General features: G+C 45.3%; 1 protein-coding gene across 5 annotated transcripts in view; it reads left to right on the forward strand.

The window, feature by feature from the left end:
* The window catches only part of BOK (BCL2 family apoptosis regulator BOK), a 35,020-nt gene that overhangs the window by 2,010 nt on the left and 7,277 nt on the right, over window positions 1–25,733 (forward strand). For 3 of the 5 annotated variants that reach the window (XM_069791708.1, XM_069791705.1, XM_069791706.1), the window contains 4 exons: window positions 1,436–1,562; window positions 13,300–14,005; window positions 14,882–15,260; window positions 19,266–19,394. In XM_069791708.1, the coding sequence (XP_069647809.1) occupies window positions 15,038–15,260; window positions 19,266–19,394 (352 nt within the window). In that variant the 5' untranslated portion in view covers window positions 1,436–1,562; window positions 13,300–14,005; window positions 14,882–15,037. Of the gene's footprint in view, window positions 1–1,435; window positions 1,563–13,078; window positions 14,006–14,881; window positions 15,261–19,265; window positions 19,395–25,733 lie in introns of those variants that run through there. The other 2 variants (XM_069791707.1, XM_009920293.2) reach the window with 2 other exon arrangements.

Below are 25,733 nucleotides of genomic sequence, written 5' to 3' on the forward strand. Positions count from 1 at the left end.
CAGTCCAGCTTTTTTGTTGTTGTTGTTAACATTAGCAATTGTGATTACAGAACAATCATATTACAAGTTGTATCTACGTAATTGTTGCTTCAGCACCCAGAACCTACCTGTGCATTGCACTGAAATCTGCACCTCCACAGAAAGAAACCCAGTCCCTGCCTCCGAGAGATCAATGTTTTAAAAAAGCCAGCTAAGAAAGTGCAAAAGAGGAAATACTTCAGCTAGAGGAAAGCATCAGGGAGTTAATTACATGCTGGAGTGCCCAGGCCTACAAAAGGTATGTGGCTTGCTATTTAGGGTTAAAGCTTTCACCTGGCCCTGGGAAGCAGGGCTATGGGAAAGGGAGCCGTTGGCTCCTGACTCTGGCCATCAGTGTAAGCAGGCAGCTCCTCCTGGGTCTGTTGGGGTAGTATGAAGGACTATCTTGTTCCTGAAGCAGGTAGGCATGAAAGGAGGTATGGCTGATGGAGCAGGCAGCTCTAGGAGCAAAGCCAGCCTTGCTGCCATCCCTTTCTTCTATGCCAGTTCTGATGCTGCTGGTTTGCCTTTTGCTTCATAGCTGTATTAGTAAGTTCTTACCTGTTCTTACCTTTTGCTTCACAAAATTGTAGGAACTTTGTGCTTTGGGGGTTCCTACTCCTTTTCCCAAGCTGATTAAAATTGGTCAAAAACTATGAGCAGGAAAGAGTCAAATACATATGTGTGTAAACATGTATATTTGTTATCCGTGTGTGCTGTACAGCTGCCCAAGCCTGGATGCTGTGGGGAAATAAAGCTAAAACCCAAAGACACCTGTATATGTTGTTGGGGTTTCTTCTCACAATAGAGAAGAAATAACTTTAAAAGTATTATTTTCAAGGGGATAAGCTGGTTTAGTTAATTTTTTTCTTCCCTTTTCTAGTTCCTTCTGTTAAAGCAGAAGGATAAATATCCAGAATGAAGAAAAATTAGGTTAAAAGCTGGTGACAAAAAAATGCAGTATTTAAACAAGTCTTCTGCTCAACACCCCCACCCTGCCCCCAAACCCCACCTTAATTCTGCAGGCTGCTTAGAAATAAGCTGTGCTGCAGTCCCCATTCCCAAGCCAAGTTTTGCCTGATTGAAGCCTGCTCCATTCCTGCCCGTGGAACTGGAGCCTTTGTTGGAGATGAGGGGATCAAATTTGCTTAACATTCTCTCTTTAAAAAGTAATTACTTCAGAAAACTGTTGTGTTCTGCTGACAGTGTGGCCTAAACACTGCTTGAGATAACCCATGTAATACTCTCATAAAAGACAAATCTTGACACAGGCATTTACAACTTTTGCCCAATAAGCTGATAAACCTGGCTGTTTCTGTGAAGTCCAGAGAAGAGCGTGAATAGTTGTTACGAGAAACTTCTACTGATGTGTTCTTAGATGTTCTGCTAAAGTAATACAGCCTTTACTTTTTGCTAGGAAGTGTTGAGTGAATCATGAGGGGTCCTGTAGCCTGCTCTCCTGCTGTTCACTGCCCTTCACCAAATGCTTCTGAGAACAAGAAACTCTTCAGTGAGACACCTCAAAGTTGCTTCCTCACTTGAAGGTAGAAGTGCTGCGGTTGTATTAATGTATCCCCACCTGTTGCATGCTTACTTGGGTCAGACAGAAAGTGGGAGAGGATTAAAAAATGTGGTAAGACATCTTAAGGAGTGTCAGCCTGGAGCCCAGTCTACTGATAAAAGCAAAGAATGCCGCTGAGTAGACAGCGTCTAGTGCCTCTGCAGGCTTGCCCAGAGGTGTAACTATTTACGGCCAAAATATGAGGAAAGGACCTCAAGAGCTATTGCTTTACATCTTACCTGCTCTGGCTTACGAAACTCTTCCAAGAAAGTGTCTGTTTGTGGTTGGTTCAAGCACTGATAGATTTTTCTGTATGAATTACTCAAAACATCCAGATTTATGTTGTTCAGTACCTCTTGAGAAATTTATTGTGACACTGCTCTTGGAGAGCTGAGCAGAGCGGTATGGTATGGCCTGGCTGTGAGATGCCCTCTGGTCCCTGGGGTGGGTGGCAGCCAGTCCGTGTCTGAGATGAGCATGTGAGCCTGGGGCTGTTGCCCGAGTCCTGGCGCTGGCTCTGCCTGCAGCAGCTCAGGGCTTTCCACCCTGTTCTCCCCCTCCCACACCTGCAGTGGGTCTCGAGAGCCCTTCCAGCACCTTCGCCAGACAAATGGCGCTGTCTGGGAGCTTTTGTGGCTCTCGGGGCTGGTTAAGTGGTTTTAGAAGCAAACCTGGTTTGCTCTTTTGTTGGTGCCACCAGGTGGCAACAGCGCATTGCAGGGCCAGGCTCCTTGCAGGAAGGCAGCACGTAGCAGCACCCGCTCCTGCCACATCCCTGTTACTCTGCAGCTGCTCTTTCCTTTCCTGCGTGGGTCACACGGTCTGCCTCCCGCAGCCCTTTGTGCCGGAGCATGAAGTGGTGGTGGTCAAAGCCAGTAACTCAATACTGTTCACTCAGCTTTGACGTGCATGTCTCTTGCTCGCAAAGGAGAAGGGGAGGTGATGGCCGGTGGCTAGATTGCTACCCTGAGACTCTGAGGTTTCCTGCTGCGTGGCCCAGGACAAGTCTGGTTCAGTTTCTCTTGTCTATCCTGGGCACAGTAATAGTATTTCAGGCACAGCGAGGGTAAAACAGCAGAGAGTGAAGTGTGTGTCACGGAGGGTGGCAATGTGCATAGAGATGGAAACAGCTGCTAAGTGACTGGGTTACATGGCAGCTGGATGACATGAGGTCTGGCGCCTCAGCTTTTTCTGTACTGCTCTGTGGAGTCATTATGGGACATTCTTTGCAGCAGTGGCTTATGTACCTTGAGCCTGGAGAGCCCTGAAAAGTGGTAGTACTTTCCTGGTGTAAACAGGGCTGTGGAGCACAGCGGTTAGCCTTAGAAGGTGTGCTAGGTGTTAAGTACCCTCCCTGAAGGTAGAGTTACTCAGCGGGATAGATGGGTTAAAACTTTACTGTAAAAAGTGCAACAGAATAACTCTCTCAATGCTGCAGTTCTTGTTTGGAGAGGAGCTATTTCTAGTTCCATTAGTATGTTGAGAGGCTGAAGTGGTTTTCTGTATTGTACTTCTGGTGATCAGTGATGTGGAAGAGCACTATTGCTGCATTATGCAGTTAAGCTGTAACCCTACAAGAACAGAAGGAAAGTTGTCTTCCTGACAAGAAGATCCTTTTGAATTTGTCACCTTCTCAAGCTATATGCTTTTGCCCAGTGCAAAGTGGAGCTTTCAAGCCCTAGAAAAGAATGCACTTGTATGGAGAGAAGCAAGAGTTGGACTTCAACAGCAGTTTTCCTCTTTGCCGTGGGTTATAGTTTGCATCTGGGCTTGGCCACTGAGCTTCTGTATACCCGATGCTACTCAAGCTCATGCCAAAACAGTCTTTGCTTGAACTTGCAAGCTTCGTTGACAGTTTTAAATGGGGGTGTTCTCCCCACTCCCCTTTCTTTTTGGTGAAGGTCTTGAATTGCAACAGTAAGTATCTTACCTGAATTTAGCAAAGCAAAGTAGTAGCAGAGAGTGCTCTATATCTAAATTGCTCCTCCCTTTGGTGCGAGGCGTAGGGCTGATTCATTCTGCTCTACCTGGGTGCATCACAGCTACTGATAAGCATAAAGTGATTGCTTTGTTTTGGCAGTAATGTACTGCTCCAGGCCTTAAACCTTGCTCCTTGTAGGAACGCAAGAGGGAATTCAAAGAAGAATCCATACCCTTACAAGATAGATCAGACTGAGCTGGTACTGTAGGAATCTACTTGCTTTGATGATAGGTCTTGTGAGATCCCTGCTTGTATGGAGACTGCAGTAGACTGCTAAAGCTAAAGTAGACTACTTGCTTTCACACTGTATCACTACAAATCTTGCAATATTGACTGCATGGGGCTTGCTTTCTGCTGATATTGTGGCTCTTAAGGCTGTCTTGAGTGTTCAGCAAAGAAAGGAGCCTTTATCTCACAATTCTGCTGGCAAAGTGGAATAAGCCTGAGTGACACTTACAGCTGTAAAGCTCCAAGTGCAGCTGACTTGCCTGTTGGCTCAGCACCCCTTTGCTTCCCACAGTGACTAGTCCCTAAATTAAACTAGGGTTCTTCCAAGCCATGTTCCTGTCTAGTGGTAGAAGACAGTTGAGAGAGTTGAGGTTGTTCAGCTGGGAAAAGAAAAGGCTCTGGAGAGACCTTATAGTGGCCTTCCAGTACTTCAAGGGGGCCTACAGGAAAGATGCGGAGGGACTTTTTACCAGGGAGTGTAGTGATGGGATGAGGGGTAACAGGTTTAAACTGAAAGAGCGTAGATTTTGATTAGATGTAAGGAAGAAGTTTTCACTGTGAGGGTGGTGAGGCATTGGAACAGGTTGCCCAGAGAAGTTGTGGATGCCCCCTCCGTGGAACTGTTCAAGGCCAGGTTGGATGAGACTTCAAGCAACCTGGTCTAGTGGAAGGTGTCCCAGCTCATAGCAGGGGGAGTGGAACGACATGATCTTTAAGGTCCCTTCCAATGCAAAATATTCTGATTCTATGATGAAGCAGAATCCTGGGCTCTTGCAGACCTCTGTGCTGAGGCAGGAATGTAAGTGGCTAATGTCATTCCTGGAGAGATTTTTGCCTTCCTGCTAGTCTCTTCCAACTACCTTGGAAGTTGTCTGCAGGGGAGTGGGTGGACCCCTGTTTAACTGAGCGACAAAAGATAGGTGCTGGCATACAGTTTATCTGGGGGATGGACCTGGCACTCACTGAGCACTTCAAGAGTGACTCCTGTCTGGAACCACGTAGTACCTCTATGGAAATTAGTGTAAATGCTCCTTGAAACAGAGGACAAAATGCTCTGCTGGAACATTGTGCTTCAGTTACCTACCGGCTTTTAAACTGGAGCTGCTAAATGTGGTTCAATCCACTCAGGAGTTATCCACCCAGGAAAGTGAGGAGAAAGAGATGGCACTATCCAGAACTGCTGGAGAAAAGCAGCTTGTTTTAATTGCCTGCCTATTGCCTGTGCAGATTGGCTGAACACCTGCTTCCTCACCCATGTCCAAACTAGGAACAGGAGTTCCTCAGCTGTAATTCTGGTAAAACCACAGTGTGGTCATACTCGTGTTTCCAAAGATCTCCGCAATTCAAAATGATAGCCTCACTCATTCTTCTGAGATGCTTCTGACCCCTTCTGTGTTCAAGCTTTCCTCCGTGAAACTTCCACTGTGTCTTTCTGAAGCTTTTACTGTCTGAGCTGACCTGCTTTGTGAGGACAGCTCCAATGTGTGGAAGCCACTTGGAGACTCCTTGGAAAGGAAACTCATGGTTTCATTTGTGTATTGACAACTATGGTGGAGTAAACCCGTTGTAGTGCTGATCCCTGGGTGTGAGTTCAGTATGCAAGGTCTTACAGAGAAAAAAACCTCCTTTCTGTCCCCAGGTGACTTAACAGCTGTTATTCCCCTTGCTGACAGGAAATTTTTTTCTTATCAGTACATGTTTTTCATGCCATTAAACTAAAATATAATACTAAATAAAACTAATTTTGCAGATGCATGTTCTTCAGAGGAAAGAACTCCTGTGCTGTGCATCCGAGACACCTTGTGGAAGGGAAAACTAGCAATCTGTGTTTTGTTAAGGAAAGACACCTCTTTGCACATATTTGTCCAGAAATATTTTTAAACAGGAAGATGCAGAGTTACCTGATTGAGTGCATAGTTGCTTGAATTAAGATTCCAAAAAGCATTTTCTGTCTTCTTGTAAAACAAGAAGGTGCAAAGCTACCTGCTCTTTTATGGCTCTTTCTGATGAGAGGCTTAGTGCTAGCATCAAACTTCTGTTTGTTAATGAATACTTCCCTGGTCTCTGCTGTCTGGACCAAAGCTACCATTAACAGCTCTATCATGTGAGTTTCTGCAAGGTTCAGTGATAATTTACGCAAATCACTTCTTTGGTCTCACACTGCAGTGGCCTGATCTCATGGCTCCTTCTAGAACTGAAGTTCTCCTTAAATCACAAAGATTGTGTTTCTTCTAACAAAATGCTCTATGTATGGTAGAGCCAGCAAGAAATTTTGTGCTGCTTTGGCTTCTCTCCAGAGAAACTGGTCTGTGGTTACAAGGAAATGAGAAATCAGACCTTAAGTGAAATTATGCTTTGTGAGTATGCAAGAGAAATAGGGCATATACCCTGCGCAGGTCTGTGTGAAGCTGATTTTTTTGCTCTGATAACTCACAATGAGCATCATCTACTTCTTTTTAATCAAGAAGCTATGTCCGTTAAACGACTCATGCCATACACCTACCCTACTTTCCAACTTCTACTAGAGGGGCACCTGTGTCCCTTAAACAACAAACCTTGGGCAGGAAGCATACAAGACAGCACAGTGGCTGCTTGTCTTCCTCACAGAGGGCTGTGAGAGGAGATATGTTTAACTGCTCCCAGTGTCTTGGCAGTAGTGGAAATCTCACTACCTGGGAGATTTTCTCACATTGTTTGCTCCTCTCCAATGCAGCTGTTCTTAAATGTGTGATCCAGTTGTGTATGTATTATTTCTCACTGTCTTCGCCACACAGAATGATGCTAAACAACACTGACTCCCTTCCTTACAATCACTAACCCTTCACTTAAAATTACTGAAGTAACTACACACTTCAGCTGTCGCTTGAGTGCGAAACCTTTTTTCCCCAGAACTGTAGTTGTATGTATTTCTACTTCATTCTTTGAAAACACTTCCCCTAAGTCTAGTTTCACTGACTAACCTCCTCCTTGCTGCTGAGTGACTTCAAACTTAAGCTGGCTTGATTATTGCCGGTGTTTTGCCCCTGTATGACCTGTGGGATGCTGCACTCTTACTGCCAGTTCACCTCCCTCAGGTGAAACTTCTGGAACGTTAAAGGGAACTTTTAGTGCAAGTTTTCACTTAGAGTTTACTCAGGTAGGTAAGTAAATATTTCATAGAATCATTTAGGTTGGAAAAGACCCTTGAGGTCATCAGGTCCAATTTAAGCCCTTTCTTTGCTGTAAACCAAAAATGTTAGAGCTGTAAGCATCTGTTGAAATTCTGAAGTAAAGCACAGCAGAGTGGTATGCGAATGTCTTGCAAAATATAAGCAACCAGCATTGCTTATGTTGAGGTTGTTCTTCAGGCTTTTTGTGAAAAGTAATTTGTCTTCACCACTGTGTAGTCGATTTTTTTTTTTTTCCTTGCCTCTCTGGCTCCTCATAATCAGTTTACAAACTGAACTAGCTCAATAAGAAAGACTCCTCTGAGACTGCAAATTCTCTGAAGTTTTGACTTTATTCCCAGAAAAGGCTATTGGTCTCGAGCTGCTTATTCATTTCAACAGTTGACTCAGTTCAGTAGCTGAATAAGAAGTGTTCTATGTTGTTGTGGGGTTTTTTTTGCCTCAGGTGCTTTTCTGCATTCTAAAAACCTTTTCAACTTCATATTTGCAAGTTTAATTTGGCGCATAAAGACATCATTTTATTTCTATATTTTTAATTTCATTTGTATGAATGTTCAAGGGGCATACACTAGCAACATGAATGTAGAAAATACCCTAGACACATTCAGATTTCTGATTTCTATCAGCTGTAGAATTGCTTAAATACATATCACTTTCTTCCTTTATAGCTGAGGAAAAAAAGCATAGCATTGAGCTGTGTTCAAATGCAAATGAACAGGTCTTAATTCCTGCAAGTCTGAGACTCACCCTCTCTTAGAAACAAATATAAACCCAGATTAAAATCAGTGACCTCAAACAAGATTTCCTGCTTGCTGATTCTTACATATGATTAAAACTGACTTGAATCACTTTGACTGAAGTGGGTCTGCCCTCAGCATCTTTGGCAATGGCTTTTAACATCTGGCCAGTTATTTGCTGTTGTCATGCCAATGCACAGTGCTAGAGTCTGATACACTGGAGGAGATGTGCAGGCTGCACAAGAAGCAGGGCATAAAGAGCTTCCTGGCCCTTGCTGAACTGATGGTCCAAGACCTGTAGCAGGTCTTTCCTGAGAGCCCAGAAAAATAACCAGGATGCTCTGTGAAGCCTAGGAAGGGACCACTAACGACGATGGTGGATTTTGCTTTTTCCCTGAGCAGGGGTGGCCGTATGTATCACCCCGTCTCAAACGTTCAGAGCAGCTACTGCACCCAACTGCCTTTCAGAGTCATGTCAGCACTGGTCCAAAGGTTTCCAGCTGGAAGTAAGGGAGATGATGGATTTCAGTCAACAAATGTAAGTTAACCCTGTTTTGGACACCTACCTGGTCAAGCTCATGTTTCAGCCAGAAGGAAGGAATTGCTGTTGTCCTGGCTATTGTATGTGCCTGATTTAAGTATCTCAGTGTCAGGTAACAAAAAGTTGCCTTTTCTTTTGTTTTTTGGTTGTTTTTTTTTTTTTCCTCTTTTAGCTAAAGTCTCTTCCATAAGAACTCATGAAAGTTATAATCTTAAAAGTGCTGGGAAACCCAGACATGCCAAGCAATCATTGCTCTTGTGGAAGGATCTGTTGATTACCTTGTCAGCATTTCTCTGTCTTCTCAGTGGACTAGGAAGCTCCAGATCACCACAGCTGCATTTTTATGTGCAAAAACAATACTAGTGCTATAGTTTCATGGACATTTGTCTTGATGGCAAAGCGGAAATTGTTTCCTTCTGCTTGTAGCTACGTTGGTTGTACTAATACAACTCTGTCTGCAGATGTGCTTTGGATGGAAGGTTTATCGCATATGAATGAAAAATAACCAGCCAGCTCCTGGAACTAGTCCACAGTGCCAGCAAACACAAAATTACAGCAGTGCAATTAGGAAGGACAATTTGGGAATGGGTATGAGCAGCTGGAGGTGAAGGTTACTTTAGCTTTTGGCTGCTGCTGAAAAAAACAGCCCTATACTGCCCCACTGAGTATGAGGGGTTAATCTTGTTAACCAAAGCAGTCTTGAAGAAAATTTTTGTCAACATGGAGCTCCACAAACTCTTGGGGTGTATCGAGTGTGTAGAAACACTTTGCTGGTAGTCAGGGTGGAACTGCATCCTAACGATTGAAATGCTGCGTGGCATAATCAACTGCCTATGAAGGAATCATGTGCTCCAAATTTGATCTGTGCTGACTAGAGACATCAGCCTACCCGCCTTGTCTGACAACTTCAGAAGATAGGATTTTTTAAAAGCATAGTTGCTGCCCTGCACAGCACTAGAGGCTAAGACTGAAGGACCTGAAGAGCCTTTCTGAAAGTCAGTAAGGGTTTAATTAAAAGTAGGACTACATTCTGGATATGCAAAATTTGAGTGTAAATCCCTCGGAGCCTGTTTAGGGCATGAAGATGTGTGCAGGATAAAGACTGCTGCCTTGTGGTTATCCGATCCAGCAATCCATTTGCCTGTGTAGGACATGTCTGTGCCCCAGCACATGTCTCAAAGCAGCAGATAAATGCGTCAGAGCTTGTAAATGCTGCTGAACCAGTGCAGAAGTGCCTGCATTCACTTCAGGCTCTTGAGATTTCAGGCTTATTGCAGGCAGAGGCACTTGCCTGTCCACATGCACGTGTCCTGCGTGGAAGTGATTCCCAAACCTTGTGGGTGATCAATCGCTAGATTGAGACAAAGGCTCATCCTCTGCCTTTGTGGGTTAGAGCTTGAAAGGGAAGAGTTGTCTTTGCTCTCTTGGGGATAGTGACCTCATTAGCTGTTTTCTGCCTTTTCTATTTTGGTGGTACAGTATGTAAATATTTTATTTGTGTTTCAAAACAAAGCTATAGTTGTTGGAACAACTTAAAACTTCTTATTTCTTTGGTGTGCCTGCCGCCGCCTTAGCTTATGAAATGATTGGTTCAGTAAAATATGTAATTTTGAAGCAAATTAGAGGATATGAAACAACCAAACCAGTTACATCTACTGTTATATCTAATTAGGTTCTTAAGCTGACAATGCAGCCTCATTTAGTCCTAGATTTAGCTAGAAGCTTCTGTTTTACAGTGGGTAGCTGCTGGCTTGATACCTGAGTAGTAATAGTTGGTTACAAGTAGAGACATTCTGTGACTCAACTCATAGCACTGCTTGCTAACATTCAATTCCTGCTACAGTTTCCCCTTCAGCGTGTTTGTACATCAGTTCTGGAATACGCCATGTCTTTGTTCTGCCTTTGTCAAAACATACATATAGCAAGGAAGTTGTGTAGAAGCAGTGGTAGTGAGCACGTCAGTGGGTTCAGAGAAGAAAATATTGGGTATCAGTGATAATCTATGCTGACACTTAAGTAATGGATTGCTTGCTAAACTGGATGCGTTTAAGTCACTAGACGCGTATCCTCATGAAGGAGAAGAGTCTAAAGGCCATGGAAGAGGAGTTCACTGTGATACAGCCTCTTTGGTCTGGCACATGACACTTGGCACTGCAAAATCCTGCTCCAGGAATGGTGCTCCAGGGTGATCCCATCATGCAAGTAATACAAGTAACTGCTTGGCTTCCAGGAGGCTTTGAATCAAGCCCTTTAGAGGCAAAAGAGAGGTTCAAAAAGCCTCAGTGTTTTGCTTGGGTCCCATTGAGCTGCTACTTCCATGTATTGTTTTCCTGTTGCAGCTGGCAAAATATTTCTGTATAAAAAGAAGTGTTTCTTCTAGCCTCCCTGTTCCTCCTGTATGGCTTTGCAGCCTAAAGCCTGACGTCATAGGTGTTTTTGCAGTGGCAAATGATAACTTCACAAACACAGAATTGAAGTATTGCTGCAAAAATCAGACAGGAAGAGACAGCGGGGAGACAATGGTACGTTAAAACTGGGTGACATAATGCAAAAGAAGGTTCAGGGATGGTTTGGTGGAAGGCTTTGGTCTGGTTACAGTGCCAGTGTTTTGCCAGAGCATCTTCTCTCTAAAGGGAAACCTCTTGTAGCAGGCAGGGGCTAGCAGGGTTGATTCCCAGGCTCTCTGGCTATTAACTGTGCATCTCTGGCATCCCACTGCTTCTCTAAGTCCTTGCTCTGCAGCGGTTTTAGAACATCATATCTAAGTGTTACAGTGTATAGTTTCTGCTGGAATTGTAGGCTGTGTGAAGCGGCTGGGATTGGCACTGTGAGGTGAAACAAAACAATATCTCTGAGAGAAACCAGGCTGTGTGAACGCAAGGCTGGTAATTACCTCCTAGGGCGCTCAGGGTTATTCTTGTGCTATTGTAGGAAACCATATCATGCAGACCCTTTCATAAGCTTAGTGGGCTCACAGTTAGCTAGCTATTTTGCTTCCACTGCAATTGTTAAAAGGCCCTTCCAGAGACTTTTCTAATGGTTAAACTATTTAATATTGAGCATAAGCTGTCTATGTTTAGGCTATTGCTGTGTTCTTGCTGATGTGGGTTCTCCAGTGTTTGTTTCCACTTGACAGACTTAAAAAACGCAGTCTTATCTCTGTGGTCCCCTGGTTTTACTAAATGAATGCTCCAAGCTGTTTTGGTCACCCCATCTGAGATAGGCAGGAGCTGTGGTGTGGATCCTGTTGTTCCAGCCAGAACACTGTCATGCCAGTAATAGCTACACTGGGAACAGTGGTTTTGGGTGATATAAGGTGTTTCCACACTGTTTCCTGATACTCCCTTGCCACAAGGGTTTTTCCAGTATAGATCTAGCCTCTAAGTGTTGATCTAGCCTCTAAACATACTATGGAAAAAGAGGCTCACATTACACTGACAGCTCCTTGGATTGTAACATGCTGTTCTTTGCAGTATGCTGTGGTTTCCTCTATTTTTACTTATAAAGGTATCTTTCAGTGGGAAGCTGTATTTTTAGTGAGCAAATAATATAGGTAGAATACCATGCACTATTGGGGCTTTTTTGTACAAAGTTTGGTTTATTATACACAGCCTTCATGTTTCTAGTTTTTGTGTCTGCTGCAGGGTGGAAGTTGAGGGGGTGCTGCATACTGTGACAGTCGGGCAGGGAACACGTGGGATGGGTTTGGCACCTGCGGAGAGCTGGGAGGCACTGTGGCACTTGCATATTTGCCAGAGTTCTGGGAAACATTATCATTAGTTAAGCAATACTGATATTTAAGCATTCATCTTTGTTTCAGAGGCCTACTGAATAGGGGCAGTTTAAATAGGACTACTGTTTCAAGCTGTCAGCTGCTGCAGGAAGCTATGACATAATTGTTAATGATTTTTCAGCCTTCAGAGTCGCAGAGGCAAAAATATGATTTTTCCAAGAGACCATCAGGCACGCTATTCAGAGAAGGGGTGGGTTAGTGACGGGCAGTAGCACAGGCTCTCTGGAGTCTTGATTTCAGCTTCTATGGGATGGGCCTCTGTCTATAGCGACTATATTTAAAATTGAGGAAGGCTAGTGGATAAACCCAAATTTCTCAGAGAATCCTTGAGCAAATAATTCTGGTGCTGGAGATGCACAGTCACTATTGCCATCCTAACATGATCGTATCAAGCTAAGCCGGGGTCCCCAGCTGACTACCACTGCATACACATACTTCTCCTTAACCCTGCTCCTTTCCCAGGAAAAGCCAGGTCAGAAAGAGGATCATGTTGCTGGAGGGAGAAGAGACTTTACCACAGCCCCTGTCCCAATGCAGCAAAGCAGTCTTTAGCAATCCAGTTAATGGCAGACCAAAACATATGCTCTGTGATAAGCCTGTGTGTGAGTTGTGTGTTGGATGCTGGCCAGAGTATTTGCTACATCATACAATAAGGCTTTTTCACACGGTTCATTTGTTCCTTTTTATCTCTCGGTTTTGAGACCGGCAGTGGTGCAGGTTGTGCTTGGGCTTTTTTTTGTGATCAACACCTTGGAGAGGTGTACTCACCTCTGTTTTTTTCTCAAAGGCGACAAGCAAGAGATGACAACAATTGCTTCTTGCTTCTGACCTCCTTTCGGAAAGGCTGTATTTTGACCATGCCACATACCCAGCTGTTAATCTACAAATTCCTATTTGTTGGGGACAATTTGTGTTTGGGCTGGTAGAATTTCTTGTCTGCAGGAAACTTCAAAAACTTCCTTTGTTTCAAATCATAACACAAAAAACCAACATTTATATGTGGTCTACTGAGTCGAAATGGTATTACACACAGAAAAAAAGCTGAGCATTGTGGCTTCAATATGATAACGTTGCAACAAGAAGTTGATGTTGAAATTAATTTCCAAGTATGTTGGAATTGAAATTGAAATGTTTTCCTTAAACCTTATATGTGAGTTTTCTTAACACACTGAGATGAAATGGACATGTTCCTGCAAAACACTTCATTCTGGACAAACTCTTTGCTATCAGCAAACCCACTTTTTTTTTTCTTTCTTTTTTTCTTTTTAACCAGACTAGTCGTAGTTTCGGGAAATGCAAGCACCCCTTGCTTTAGCCCCCACCTGCAGCTCTCTTTGTTAATCACCTCTATTGTTTTGGATTGAACTAGCCCACTGCTGAAGTATGACATCCTGTAGTTGCCCGACTCGGCTACCGGCTGAAAATGACCGGCCAACATCAACTCTGCAAAAGCCGCTGTGGGAATTCACCCGCAGCTATTATTCCTAGTTCAGCGGTGCATTCATTGCTCCCTGATACATGGGGTAACCTGCTCCTGAAATTCTGCTCTTGCCCTCACCCCTGAGACAAGTCCTTGAACGAAGCCTCTGCGTGCTTGCAGTAGAACAACAGAGAACCTCCTTAAGAGAGAAGAAAAGGGAGGAGAAAGCGTTGCTCTCTGGCTACAGCAACCCCACCTCCCGGTTATTTCATCTTCCTTACAAGGCTAAAGCTAGAAGCTTTCCTCTGCCGCCTGGGTCTTTTAAAAGCAGCAGAGCAAGCCCCGAGGATCCTGGTGGAGCGGAGGATGCGAGGCTGAGGGCGATGGGGAAGGAGGCACTGGTGGGAGCCCTGCGGAGAAGGCTGGGGCTCTCCAGAGAAGTGTGACAGTATCCTACAGAATCCTAAACCAGGTGTTCATTGATGCAGATCTTCCAAAGAAACAGGAAACCAAACCCCAAAAGAAATCACTGAGGGGGGGGAAAAGTGCAACATGAGAGGTAAATATGTTTTTCATTGGGACAAAGAAAAATAACTGGCTTTATTTTGTTTGTAAGTTGTTATTGTAAGTAGATGTCTAAAACGGGGACTGAAAAATGCTAACATCTGAATAAAGACTGGTCTGACTGACTTCAAAAGCAGCACTGGGTTAAAAAGTCAGAGCAACAGATGAATTCAGGTGCCTCTGAAGAAATTTTGAATTTTCTCCTTAGGCAATCACACCTGGAAACTTTTTTTAAAAAATCTGTTTTTCTGTTTTGCTTTCTCTGCTATTGCTAAAGCTTTTTGAAAAATGGTATGCATGTTGCTTTGGAAAAAAAAAAGACAAAGAGAAAAAGAGTAGCAGAACCAAAATCTAACCAAAGAGTGTGGTAAACTGTCTCGATGCAGACATTTCAAATGCTCCTGTACCCCTGTTCTTGCAATAGTGCCATTTATTCAGAAAGATCCACGACCTATTGAGCTGGAATGTCTGTTGACATCTGGTTGAGGTTACTGTAGCTGGTATTTGGGATTCAGGTTTTTTTCCAGTTTAATTGAAACAAGCTGAGATTGTCTACACATTCTATAATTGTTTCCATGCTCTGACCATCTAGTCTTTCTGAAGGGTAATTCTAAGACTGCTGAATCTGAACTGGAAAAAAGGAAACACCTTGACAGGTCAAAACTGCAGCCTTTCTATGGGTCATATTGCCAGTGAAAGTCAGAGTTGCTGAGAGACGGAAGATTTTGCCCCTTGTCTGTAAGATGCACTGAGACAGATGTTTTGTAAATATGATACTACTGGCTTTAGCGTAACTATAAGGTATAATACTTGGGCTTCTGATTTACATCTTTGCAATGCTAGAGGACTTACAGATGCTTTTATTCACCAGGTAAAATGAAAAACTGGCCTTTTGAGAATAGCTGCTGGGAGCTGTAACAAACCAAGAGACCAGAGGATTACTACACAGCTCCTGCAGATTCTCATCTAAGGCATTGGCTTAGCCTTCCAGCAAGTGTATGCTGAGGTGTGGGTTCAGCAGCCAAGGATGGAGGTGCTACGCCGTTCCTCAGTCTTTGCTGCAGAGGTGATGGAGGTTTTTGACAGGTCTCCCACTGACAAGGAGCTTGTGTCCCAAGCGAAGGCTCTCTGCAGAGACTACATAAATTCAAGGCTAATTCGAGCGGGTGTCAGCTGGAGCAAACCTGAGTGCAATGCACCAGTGCCTGGTGGTAAGCTGGCCGAGGTGTCCGCCATACTACTGCGACTAGGTAAGTCCCTGCGGGTATGGGTGGGAACTGAAACTATATGGAGCAATTCAGACTAGACTAAGGTTTGTGGAACTGATGAGTGCCAAGAGGCTTTTCATGTGATGATATAGAGGTTTTTCGTCTCTGCTTTGGGCATTTAGAGTTGGTTTTGGTGATCTTCCCTAAACAGCTCCTTTACTTGCATTTCCTCAGTCCCTTGGAGCACTGCTCAGCACAGTGTTTCTGCAGAGCTACTTTTTTCTGAGAACTTGCAATAACTTAAAAGCATGATGCAGTCCAAGAAAGCCCAACAGCAAACTAATTTTATCTGCATAAAACTCCAGCTGTGTAACAGTTTTCACAGTAGTTTCAGTAGTCTTTCTCAGCTTGGCATTTTAACAAGTCTTGCAGTGTTTTCTCTGGATGCAGGTGACTTGGCTGCTGTGATGCAGCCCAACCTGGCATCTAGTAAAGTACTGCTACCTCTATACTTGGGCTTCATCCGTTGCTCGCCCAGCCGCAAGAACGTTTAATTTGGGGGTAGTTGCTTAGACCATACGCATTGGAGATTTATAAAAGCTGCTTTTCAATGACAGTGTGTTGACAATGTGTTTAATTTTCCTTTGCCTACCTTAATCATTCAACAAGACATGAGTTTTCTTGCTTTTTGTTGGAGCAAGGAGGAGTTGGCTGATGTTGCCTGGCTTACACTGCCATTCAGTGCCCAAACTAGCCAGCCCCCCTCATGGCCAGGTGACTGCCGGGGCTGCAGGGAGAGCAATTTGAAGGTTATGCCTGTAGGCTGCTTCATGAAGGCATGCTCTGGATTGTGCTTGTATCAGGAGCACCCTGTAAATGCTGACAGTTGCCTGGCCTTTTGCTTTAGGTTTTAGCCTCCTATGTGCTCAAGTCCAGCCATTTGTCTTTTGGGATGCTGACATGCTCATTCTTGGAAGTTGCTTCCAACATCCCTCTTTGCCTGCGGGCTGGTATATTAGTTCATGTCTGGCTTGGAAACTACCACTAGTATTTGCATCTGATTTAATTACATCAACTTTCAAATAAGTCTGGTGAAGTATCCTTTAGCTGGGCCTAATGAACTCGGGACCAGGCTGGTCTCCCCACTTTCTCCCCTTTCTTTCTGCTTCTGTTTGACATTATCCCAAATTTCTTTTTAAGGCATAGCTGTGTTTCTTTTAACTGACTTTTGTTTTTTTTCTTCATTCATTCTTTTTCTCTCCTGTGCTGACTTTACTTCTATTTTTGTTTCCAGTGGTTGTTTGGTCTTTGGGGTTTTTTTGTTCTTCTGTCAATCTCACTGCCTCTTTTTTTTTCTCCATTTCTTCTCTGCCTGGGTTGGGGTTGAGACTTGTTTGCTTTCAACCAGATCTTCTGTGGGTGGCCAGGAGCATGTTAAAGGGCAAACAGGTGGCAGACTGGATCTGAAGGCGTCTTCTGGGTGACTCTCCTGTTACTTATTTGTGTCCAGATGGAAAGATTTGGCTGATAGTCCCAGGAACTTGGCGCCTTCTCTGAGCAAATCTGTTTGGAGAGCGCCATGTGGTACCCATGCAACAAGAAGGGTGAGCAGTCCTCCTTATTAGGATGAAGAGTTGTTTCTGTCCTGTTTGTTCAGAAACTCCACCTGCCACATGGCCTGTCCCTTTCTTTTCCCCTTTGCTGCTATAACCAGTACAAGGCTGAGTGGTATCCAGCCACCTACTTTGCTGCTTACTAAGCAGTGCAACAAGCAAGACCAGTTTTTCTTCCATGATAGTGCTGAGAAGCCTGTGGAGATGAGAAGTTGGAGTATTTCCTAGCCCTCTTGCACACAGAGTCTGATGAACTGGCTGGTGGGCCAGCAGAGGTGCTGGGCACAGGCAATGCAGCTGCAGTCTTGGGGAGTGATAGCCCATCAGCTCAGTGAGGCTTAACAGCTAATTAGTGCAATTAATGAGTCAGAGGTGGCAAAACCTAATGGTATGGCCAAATGAGACAGTCCAGACCAACCTGCCATATGTGTCAGAGGTCTGGTTTATCTGAATTTGTCTCTTCTGTGGCCAAGACCCAGACAAGGGCCCTTTCACCTCTGCACTGAGCTTCTGCATGTGGGAACTGTCACTGCTGCCCTACTTGTTCCTCCATGATTACTGGAGGAAGGAGGAGCAGCATAGAAATTGCTCTAAATGTTGCAAAGTGCGCAGTTGGGCATCTGAACATGGAAACCAAAGATGGCCACCGATGTAATGTGCTGCTGGAGAAGTCCTGGGGCTGCCAGGGCACAGAGTCTCCATGAGCCTGGGACTGCTTTCTTCTGCTTTTCCTGTGCATTTCTTCCTCTGCTTGCTTTTGTCTGCCCTGTGCATTGCTGCAGGGCAGGGCCCGCTTTAGCAGCATATGTGCCTCCAACCAAAACCAGATCTCATCTGGGGCCTCCAGGCACTGCTTGTTAAAAGCTGTAATGGTGGCAGGCTACCAAGTGCTGATCCCAGCTTCCCATGCCTCCCTCTCGGCTAACCGCGGGCAGGGCTATCCCCATTTCCTCGCATTTACAGGGAAGCCTGTGTGTTCCCTGGGAGGAGAAAGCAGCTGTTGAGTAGTGCAAGTAATGTTTCCTCTTATCAGGGCTGACCATGTGTTGGCAGGGTTTCCTCTTGCCATCAGATTGTGTGGTACAATCCCACATGCACAAAGGGCCCGGAGAGCTTGTCTGTGGAATTCTGTAGAGCTGGGCTTTGCCCGTACTGTGCTGCCTGCCAGTAGCCAGTTAGATGAATCAAGGTACAGTAGCTAATGACTCTCTAACAAGCTCCTGACTGGGGTGTCATCTTCCTTTTGGGTCCCCATCTAAATGAAATTTTCAGGAGGATCAGTTGCCCTCTGAGTAGGGCAAGTCATCTGGGTCTTGCAGTGGGATGTAAAGCTGTTGTGACAGCTCTCCTCTTCCCCTGGGTGCCCCATAGCACCCTTGTGCAGGAGGAGGATGCAGAGCATCCTTCTAAATCTAAACCAAATAGGACTCTCCGTGCACAAAGGGCCTTGGTCCCATGCAACCTTTGCATCGTGTAATGCTCCTACAGCAGCTGTGCAACCCTTGTTAAGTATCTGTGAACCCCTATAGAGAGAGAAATCCATTGGAAACTGGGCTTTATTGATTCTACTGTTCAAAAATGGTTTGTTTTGCTACAGAGGAAAAGCTTTACTGCTTTTGCCCAGGCTCCATAGTGCAAACCTGTGGGAGGGAGGAGGTTCTCTGCTTGTCCTTGGTATTTCCATCTTGGTCTTCAAGCTAGCCTAACACCTCCAACCATTTCCCATATGGGGAGAAAACAACCTGGCGGTGAAAGCACATGTCTCTGTGTGTGTCAGGAACCTTGTTGCTGAGGAGTCAGCCAGGCAAACGAACATCTCTCTAACTGTTTGGAGGAGAGAAAGAAATCCACATCATCACTCGGTGCCTGTGTGAGCATAATATGGCTGAGCTGATAGTCTCTCTGCTCAATTAATGTTGTGCAGTTCTGGGTGGATCCTTGGCTTTCATCAGCTTCCAGCATTCTTGAGTCGCTCTTATCATGAGGCTTTTTTGTACAAGTCTGATGGGGTGTTGAGAAAGGGCGTATATCTCAAAAGCTTACATAGATGTACATGCCTCCTTTTCACTTCTGAAGAAAAGTGAGATGGCTTTGCTTATCTGAGGCCTCCTGTGTTGGAGGAAAGGCAGGCAGCCAGCCTGGGAACATCATTTATATCAGGGATTACTGCAGCTGCACCACTGGTACGGGGCCACTGCCTGTCCCCATGCCATTTAGAAGTCCCAGGTGCAGAGGATAGTAGGAAAGCAGGGTGCAGGTGGCAGGGGGTTGCATCTAAATGACCCCAAGCATTCTGCTGCCTGTTTAAACTAAGGTGGAGCTGGTGTTAAATCTTTTTGGCTGAAGGGATACATGGGGTGGCCCCAGCTGTAACTCCTACACAGTGAGAGCAGGACTTGGTGTTCTGTGTGCTGACTCCTGACTTTGTTTCCAGGGGATGAGCTGGAATACATTCGCCCCAACGTCTACCGGAATATTGCCCGCCAATTGAACATCTCGCTGCACTCAGAGACGGTGGTGACGGACGCCTTCCTGGCAGTAGCTGCGCAGATTTTCACTGCAGGTACTGTGACCTGACAGATATGCAGACAGGGCTGGGCAGAAAGGAACAGGATGGAACCACGTCTCTTGGAGAAGGCATGTTTCTGGGATAGCCTGCAAGATGGGGCCTGGTTTCTGAAAGGGCTGTGGGCAGTCTGGCAGTGTGCCCTGCTTTAATGATTAATGAGAGCTCCTCTATGCTCTGTTGTTCTGGCAGGGAAATGCCCTGTTTTATTATATCCTCCTGGCAGGTTCTCGCTCATTCTAGAAGGCATCTCCTGCCCTTCCTCATTAGGAGGTGGTATTACCTCATTGCACAGGGAGGTCACTCATTCCAAGCTCCTTTGCTCATCATTGGCAACCGGAGAAGATTCATTACATGGGAGTCTCCCATGTTCCAGCTCATGCTGCTGATGCTAGGAGCCAGAACCAACTCATCACAAGGGAGTTCCTTTCTTTCTGGCTTCCTTTTCCCCAGCAATAGCCAGAACTGCAATGGAGCCTGCTGCTTCCAGTTGCTGCTTCTCCTTTCTCATACTCAGAGAGACAGGAGCCTTGGCCCTCGAGGCTAGCTGTTCCAGACAAGCAGGTGCTTTGAGCTTTCTCACTGCTTAGACATGAATGTTCTTCTGCTTCTGTTTGGTCCCAGAGGTGACTGTCAAAAGCAAAGATACGCTCTGTGCTACATTCCTGTGAGGGAACCTCAGCCTCCCTGAAAACAGTCCCTGCCTGTGATTGGGAATGCAGTCTGGGGGAATCAAGGGAAGAGAAACATTTTAGATGGAGATTTAGGTCAGGCAAGTCCTGACGCCATTGTAGGTTTTCTGCAATGTCTCATTGTGTTGTCCATGAGAGGAACAGTAGGTGTTAGAGACTGGAAACAAACAAATGAATAAAAAGAAAAAAACCAAAGACAGCTACTTGCTGACAGCATAGTAGTGTGAAAACTCCCCAGATCAGGGAAACTGATGCTGTGTCATAGGAAATGGATGGAATTGGATTCTGTGGCTAGTTCTACAGCCCTCAGCATCCTTTCAGAGCATGCCTGGAATGCAGATTGCCTTTGTGCTTGGCTGGCTTGGGAGGCCATATGGGCTTGGAAAGCAAGAGCTGGGCCAGTATGGCGGGAATGTCTGAGCATGGCTGTGTTCAAAGTGCAGGTGCCCTGTCTTGTCACTTAGTGCAGAGCTTTACTTGCATCAAAGCTTATAGAAAGACGAAGTTCAAGTCTACAGGCTCAGGTATTTGCATTGCAGGTAAGTAGGTTATCTTCTTAGATGACTATAGCTGACTACATCAGAACTGGCCCACCTCCAAAGCTGAAGTGACACAGGGAATTAAGCCAGAAAGGTGGATGGCTGCAGGTAGAGCAGACTGTGCATGCTGCTATGCTGCATAAACATGATGCTGGGGAGAAAGCCCTACTGGCTTCTGGGAGTCCTGCTCTCACCAATGTATATTGACAGATTCATTGAGAGCTGCATTTTTTTGTGTTCTTCAAATTCTCAGCTCAGCAGTGAAGTGAAAAGTGTGGATGGTTTAAAATGGTTTTGTTGAAAGTAAAGCTAGAAATTGTAATTCTTGGTTCTAAACTTGGGGTTTTCAGGTTAGTAAGAATGGGATCTGGACTCAGCCCTTTGAGGCTAGCAATGCTAGAGTCTTTAGGAACACGGCAGAAGCCCAGGCTCAAGCTCTGTTGCTAGTGTTGCCCCTCATCTGGGGACACCGTGCTGCATAAATGGCTGGCAGGTGACTGGCTGCGCAGGGGATGGATTCAAACCTTCCCAGTGCTCTGTATGCTCTGTTTTTTTGTTCTTTCTCAGCTCTGCCTCAGAGCGGCTAACAGGATAACCTGTGAGCGTGAAGCTGGGACTGTGTATTCAATTGCTTTTATCAATTCGGTATCGTAACTTCTTTTGCTAGAAGGGTGCTGAATGGCAGAGGGGGAGGAGTTTGCTGATTTTTAACATTCCTGGATCCCAATTGCAGTCTCAAGACTCAGCATTTAATGCTAAATCCAGCAAATCAGAGTTGGCTGTGGCAGCCAGACATTCATTCCTATTTTTTTTCATAGTTCAGAGGAAAGAGGCTCTTACTGAGCAAAGGAAACCAGAGACTCAAGTGCAGTCTGAGTTTTCACGCCAATTACCAATGGCTAAAGCATCTCGGCATATTTTTCACTATCCAGTTTATTAAGAAAACAGCTACAGCCTGACACTGCAGTGCCTAGACAGTTGGGGGAGCCCCATTAGTCACTCGCAATGCCTTTCCAGCAAGGGAGTGGAGGATTTTGACCCTATCTTGCTGGAGAAGTTATCTCCTCAGTCTTTTACATGGCCTTCTTCCACACTCTGGTCTGGTTTTGAGTCTTCACACTGTAGCTCTGGCTGTGCTCACTTCCTGTCCATGCTGTCTACAAGTCTTGACTAAGCACAAGCCCTACATAGACCTCTCAAGAAGGCAAGACTGAGGACATCTGGCATACTTGTTGGTCCCACTGCATAGGTACATTGTGCCATATTTGACTTTAGGGCATTGTCTGTTCCAGTTATCTCAGGTTTGGCTTTTCTCTGGTGTAGCAAGGACAGCTTGAATCCCAATTATAGTGAGGTTAACAGCTGAGAATATAGGCAGAAAGGGAGCAGGTCACGGATCATGGTACAGCTCAAGCTGTGTTTTGCTTCCCTGTTTCCATACAACCTGTTAGTTATTGAGGGCAAGGAGAGCTTATCTGTGTGGAGACTGGCACCCCAGAGCCCTGACCTGCTTTGGATGTTGAAGAATCTGCAGCAGCATCACCTCTGTGACAATACCGGTGGCTCTGGTGTATGGTCCAAAGCTGCTCTGCAGCCAGCAAGAGACTTTCCACTGACTTTAACAGGCTTTGGATTGGGGCCTGGCTGAGCTGTTTAAATAAATCCCAGAAGGATGGGGTCACTTAGTGGAAAAACAGAAGCAGAAAAGGGAGATGCATTTTCCTTTCCTAAAGGAAACAGTTTCCTCTAGTTGGTAAGAGCTGCTAGGCATGAGGGCTCTTTAAAAGCTTTCATCCTGATTTTGTATTGGTTTGGGTGCTTGTCAGCTTTTAATCAAGAGTGCTTGGGCTGCAGTGAACCCTGTATGACAAGGATGCATGGTTAATGGGTTCTCAGGAGAAAATACTTTCCCCTGCAGGAGCAAATGCTGTTAGAAATGCATCCCACTGGTTCCTCATTGCTTAGGCCTTATGAGTTGAGCTTCCTGCCTTGTGTACATCCCTCTTGGCATTTTCTCTCCACCAGAGGAAAGTATATTGTATCTGGCTATATTCTCCCAGCTGTTGAAATGTAGCACTTTGATCATGTTTCTCTTAGGTCTGATTTGCAAGTTAGGTTTTGATGCTGAGTGGAGCAGAGGGAAGTTTATTTGAGTAACCGTGTATAGTGTGGTGCTCTGAGACTCTGCACAGTCATGTCTCATGGCTTCTTGAGCTCTCCCCTGGGGCAGGCAAGCAGAAATGCAGTGGGAACACTTTCAAGAGCGGTCCTCTCCTGCTAATTCATTTTCCCCTGGGCTCGCCAGTGTTTACATACCTTCAGCTCCATGACTGGCCTTGAGTCTGAAACTTGTATTTCTTATTTTTTAAAATGCCTTCTAAGAAGCTTTTCACTTTTTCTGTGTCCTTTTGTTCCATCTCTGTGAGCAGAACTTTCAAAGCTTTCTCTGTTTTTTATCACTCCTTTCTGGACCAGTTTTCCATTCCCTCTTGTTGTTAGCTCCTGTGCATGCTAGTCCGCACAGCGGGAAGCTGTGAATAGATTGTCTTGCTTGGTGATGAGTGCCTGTTTCACCCAATGTGGATGGCAGCCAGACCTTTTGAGGAATTTGCAGCAAGAAAATGCGTCTTCTCTGCTCATGTGCACTGGCCAGATGCAATTCCAGCTTATACTGAGGGACACATCAAGCTAGCATCACCCTGACCCTGGTCTGGACATCACAGAGGGCAGAGGCACTACTCTCTCAGTAGGTTGTGCTCCTCTACCCCTACCAAGGGGGTCCTTGAGAGAGAAAAGTTAATGGAGCTGGTGTCCTGGAAAACTGCAGATGGGGGCTGCTGTGGCCCATTCCCCTGGGGCTGGGTGGCTGCTAGAGCCTTCCTGGGGCAGAGGGACTGGCCACAGGCATGGCCCAGCTTCGATCTAGAGCAGCTCTTAGGGGTGTCTGCTCTTCCCTTGCTTCAGGCCTCCCCTACAATGTCTTGTGCAAACAAGAGCATAAGCTGAGCCCTCCCGTCTCGGGTGAGGAGCCCAGCCAGCTGTTTCCATCTTCTACTTCCAGCAGTGGCAATAGGAGTTTCCATGCAGAGAAATCAGGAGGGGATTTCCTCCTCCCTCACCCCCATGGCCCAGCTCTGCCAGCAACAGGAAAAGCAGACTGAAAGATTGGTTTGACCCTTACAGGCATGCTCTGTAAAGAGGAGGATAATGGGAAGTGACTGCTGAGCCCTTCACATCCATCACCACGATAAGCATTGGCCAACAGCTTACCCTCTTTCTGCTGCCTGTGTGAAAGAGAGAAGGGCTTGCTCTGTGTGCTGGGGAAGCATTCACCTCGTGCAAGTCCTGCAGCAAGCACCACTACATAGAAACCTTGGCAGGGAACCCAGAGCTGAAGGGCTTTCTCTCCATCCTCCCTGGGAGGAGATCCCTGGACTGACATGTCTGTAGAGCAAACTGCTTTCCTGTGTGTTAGTGAAATCATGGGTCTAGGTTGTGGATACACTTTTCTTCTGTTGGAAAGAGAAACTTGGATTTAAAACAAAGCTAACTGAGACTGCAGCCATCTTTTTCTACCAGGGTGGCCTCAGCCCCCGTCAGTCTTAGTTACTGCCATGTAAATGTCTCAAAGCTAATGGACTTGCTTCAGATGCTTAAGAAAGAGTAAAAGCTTGGCAATAAGACAGTGAACTCTTCCCTGGAATTTTGGGTAACTTTGGCTCATGTCAGTGAAGATGCAAGGAGCCACATTTCAGCAGGGGTGGAGAACTGTAAAAAATTGACTTACACTAAAGCTGTATAAGTATAAGCCAGCTGAAGCTCTGGTTCAGGAGGCTGTGGTCAGCAAGAGGTAACCTTTAAGGCCTCTTTCATTGGGTGGAGAGGTATTGACCTGTAACAGGACAGCCTCTTTCTTGCCAGGAGAAGCCCTCTGTCTAGTGTTTTCTCATGTGGTTTCATAGCCTCTTCCTGGCCTGTTCTGCTGGCTGTCATGGTGACACGCAATGTGAGAAAGACAGATAAATAGTGTGAATACCACACAGGCAGTGAACTTCCTGAGTGGCAGCTCTGGGGAAGGGATGTTGCAGGGCCTACTCAGAAAATAAAATCAGAATAACAGCCAATTTAGCTATATTAGTAACTTCCTCTGATCTTGGAGAGTATCACAGGAGACTCTGAGCTACTGCTGTTACTGTTGCTACAGAGCCTCACAAAAGGATCATCTGTAGATTTTGATCTTGTATCAGTCATGAGTGAAAAATGGCTTTTTTGGAACTGAATGGATTTTCTTCAGTCTAACAAGCCATTCCTGTGGCTGACATTTTAACAGTTTCTCTGAAGGTTAGTACTTGCTTAAAAAAAAAAAAAAAAGCAAGGAATTCCTAAAAGCGTTAGTGTGAGCATTCCTTTTGAGGCACTAAGTGGAAGGATTGTGGAAATGCTCTGAAACCTGTGTGTATTGTAAAGGAATGCGGGGAGCTCTGCTGCACTGTGAACAGGCATGAGGAGTCTGGAGCTCCATCCCAAAGAGAAGGGTCAGGGTGCCTTGGGATCTGGGAGTGCAATGAAGGGAAGAGGGAGACTCTTCACTGCATTTAAATTGTATTTAAGGGTTTGCTTTCTTAGCTGATAGATTGCTGAGTGCATCCAGTTTTCTGATCATGTGTTTAAGCCCTTCTGGTCCTTAGAGCTAGTGACTGAACTAATCTTTCCTTACTCTCACCTGCTTGCTTTCTTGTTGCAGCCCAGCAAGAACAGCTTTGTGTGGTTTTTAAATACTGAAACTTGGCTTCTGACTACATTTGGGAGAGACCTTGGACAGATTCCACAGAGACTTAACACTGTAAAATACTTCACAATATACTTGTCAAATACTGCTATTCCAGACAATAAAGTGAGGGGGGAATTCAGCTTCCTAGCGGATCCAAGGGAAATCCATGTGCCATTGTGCTGTTGTAGTTGTTCTGCATGGGTGCAGAAAGGTTGCATTTCCAGGTCACTGGTCCTGATAAAAGCCTGATGAGGGACTGCTGGCTGCAATATTCAAGCATGGAGGATTTATGCCCAGTGCTGTTGGTAAAGTGCAGGGGAGACCCAGGGAGGTT

This window comes from Haliaeetus albicilla, chromosome 9 (genome assembly GCF_947461875.1).
Source record: "Haliaeetus albicilla chromosome 9, bHalAlb1.1, whole genome shotgun sequence".
Lineage (NCBI taxonomy): Eukaryota > Metazoa > Chordata > Aves > Accipitriformes > Accipitridae > Haliaeetus > Haliaeetus albicilla.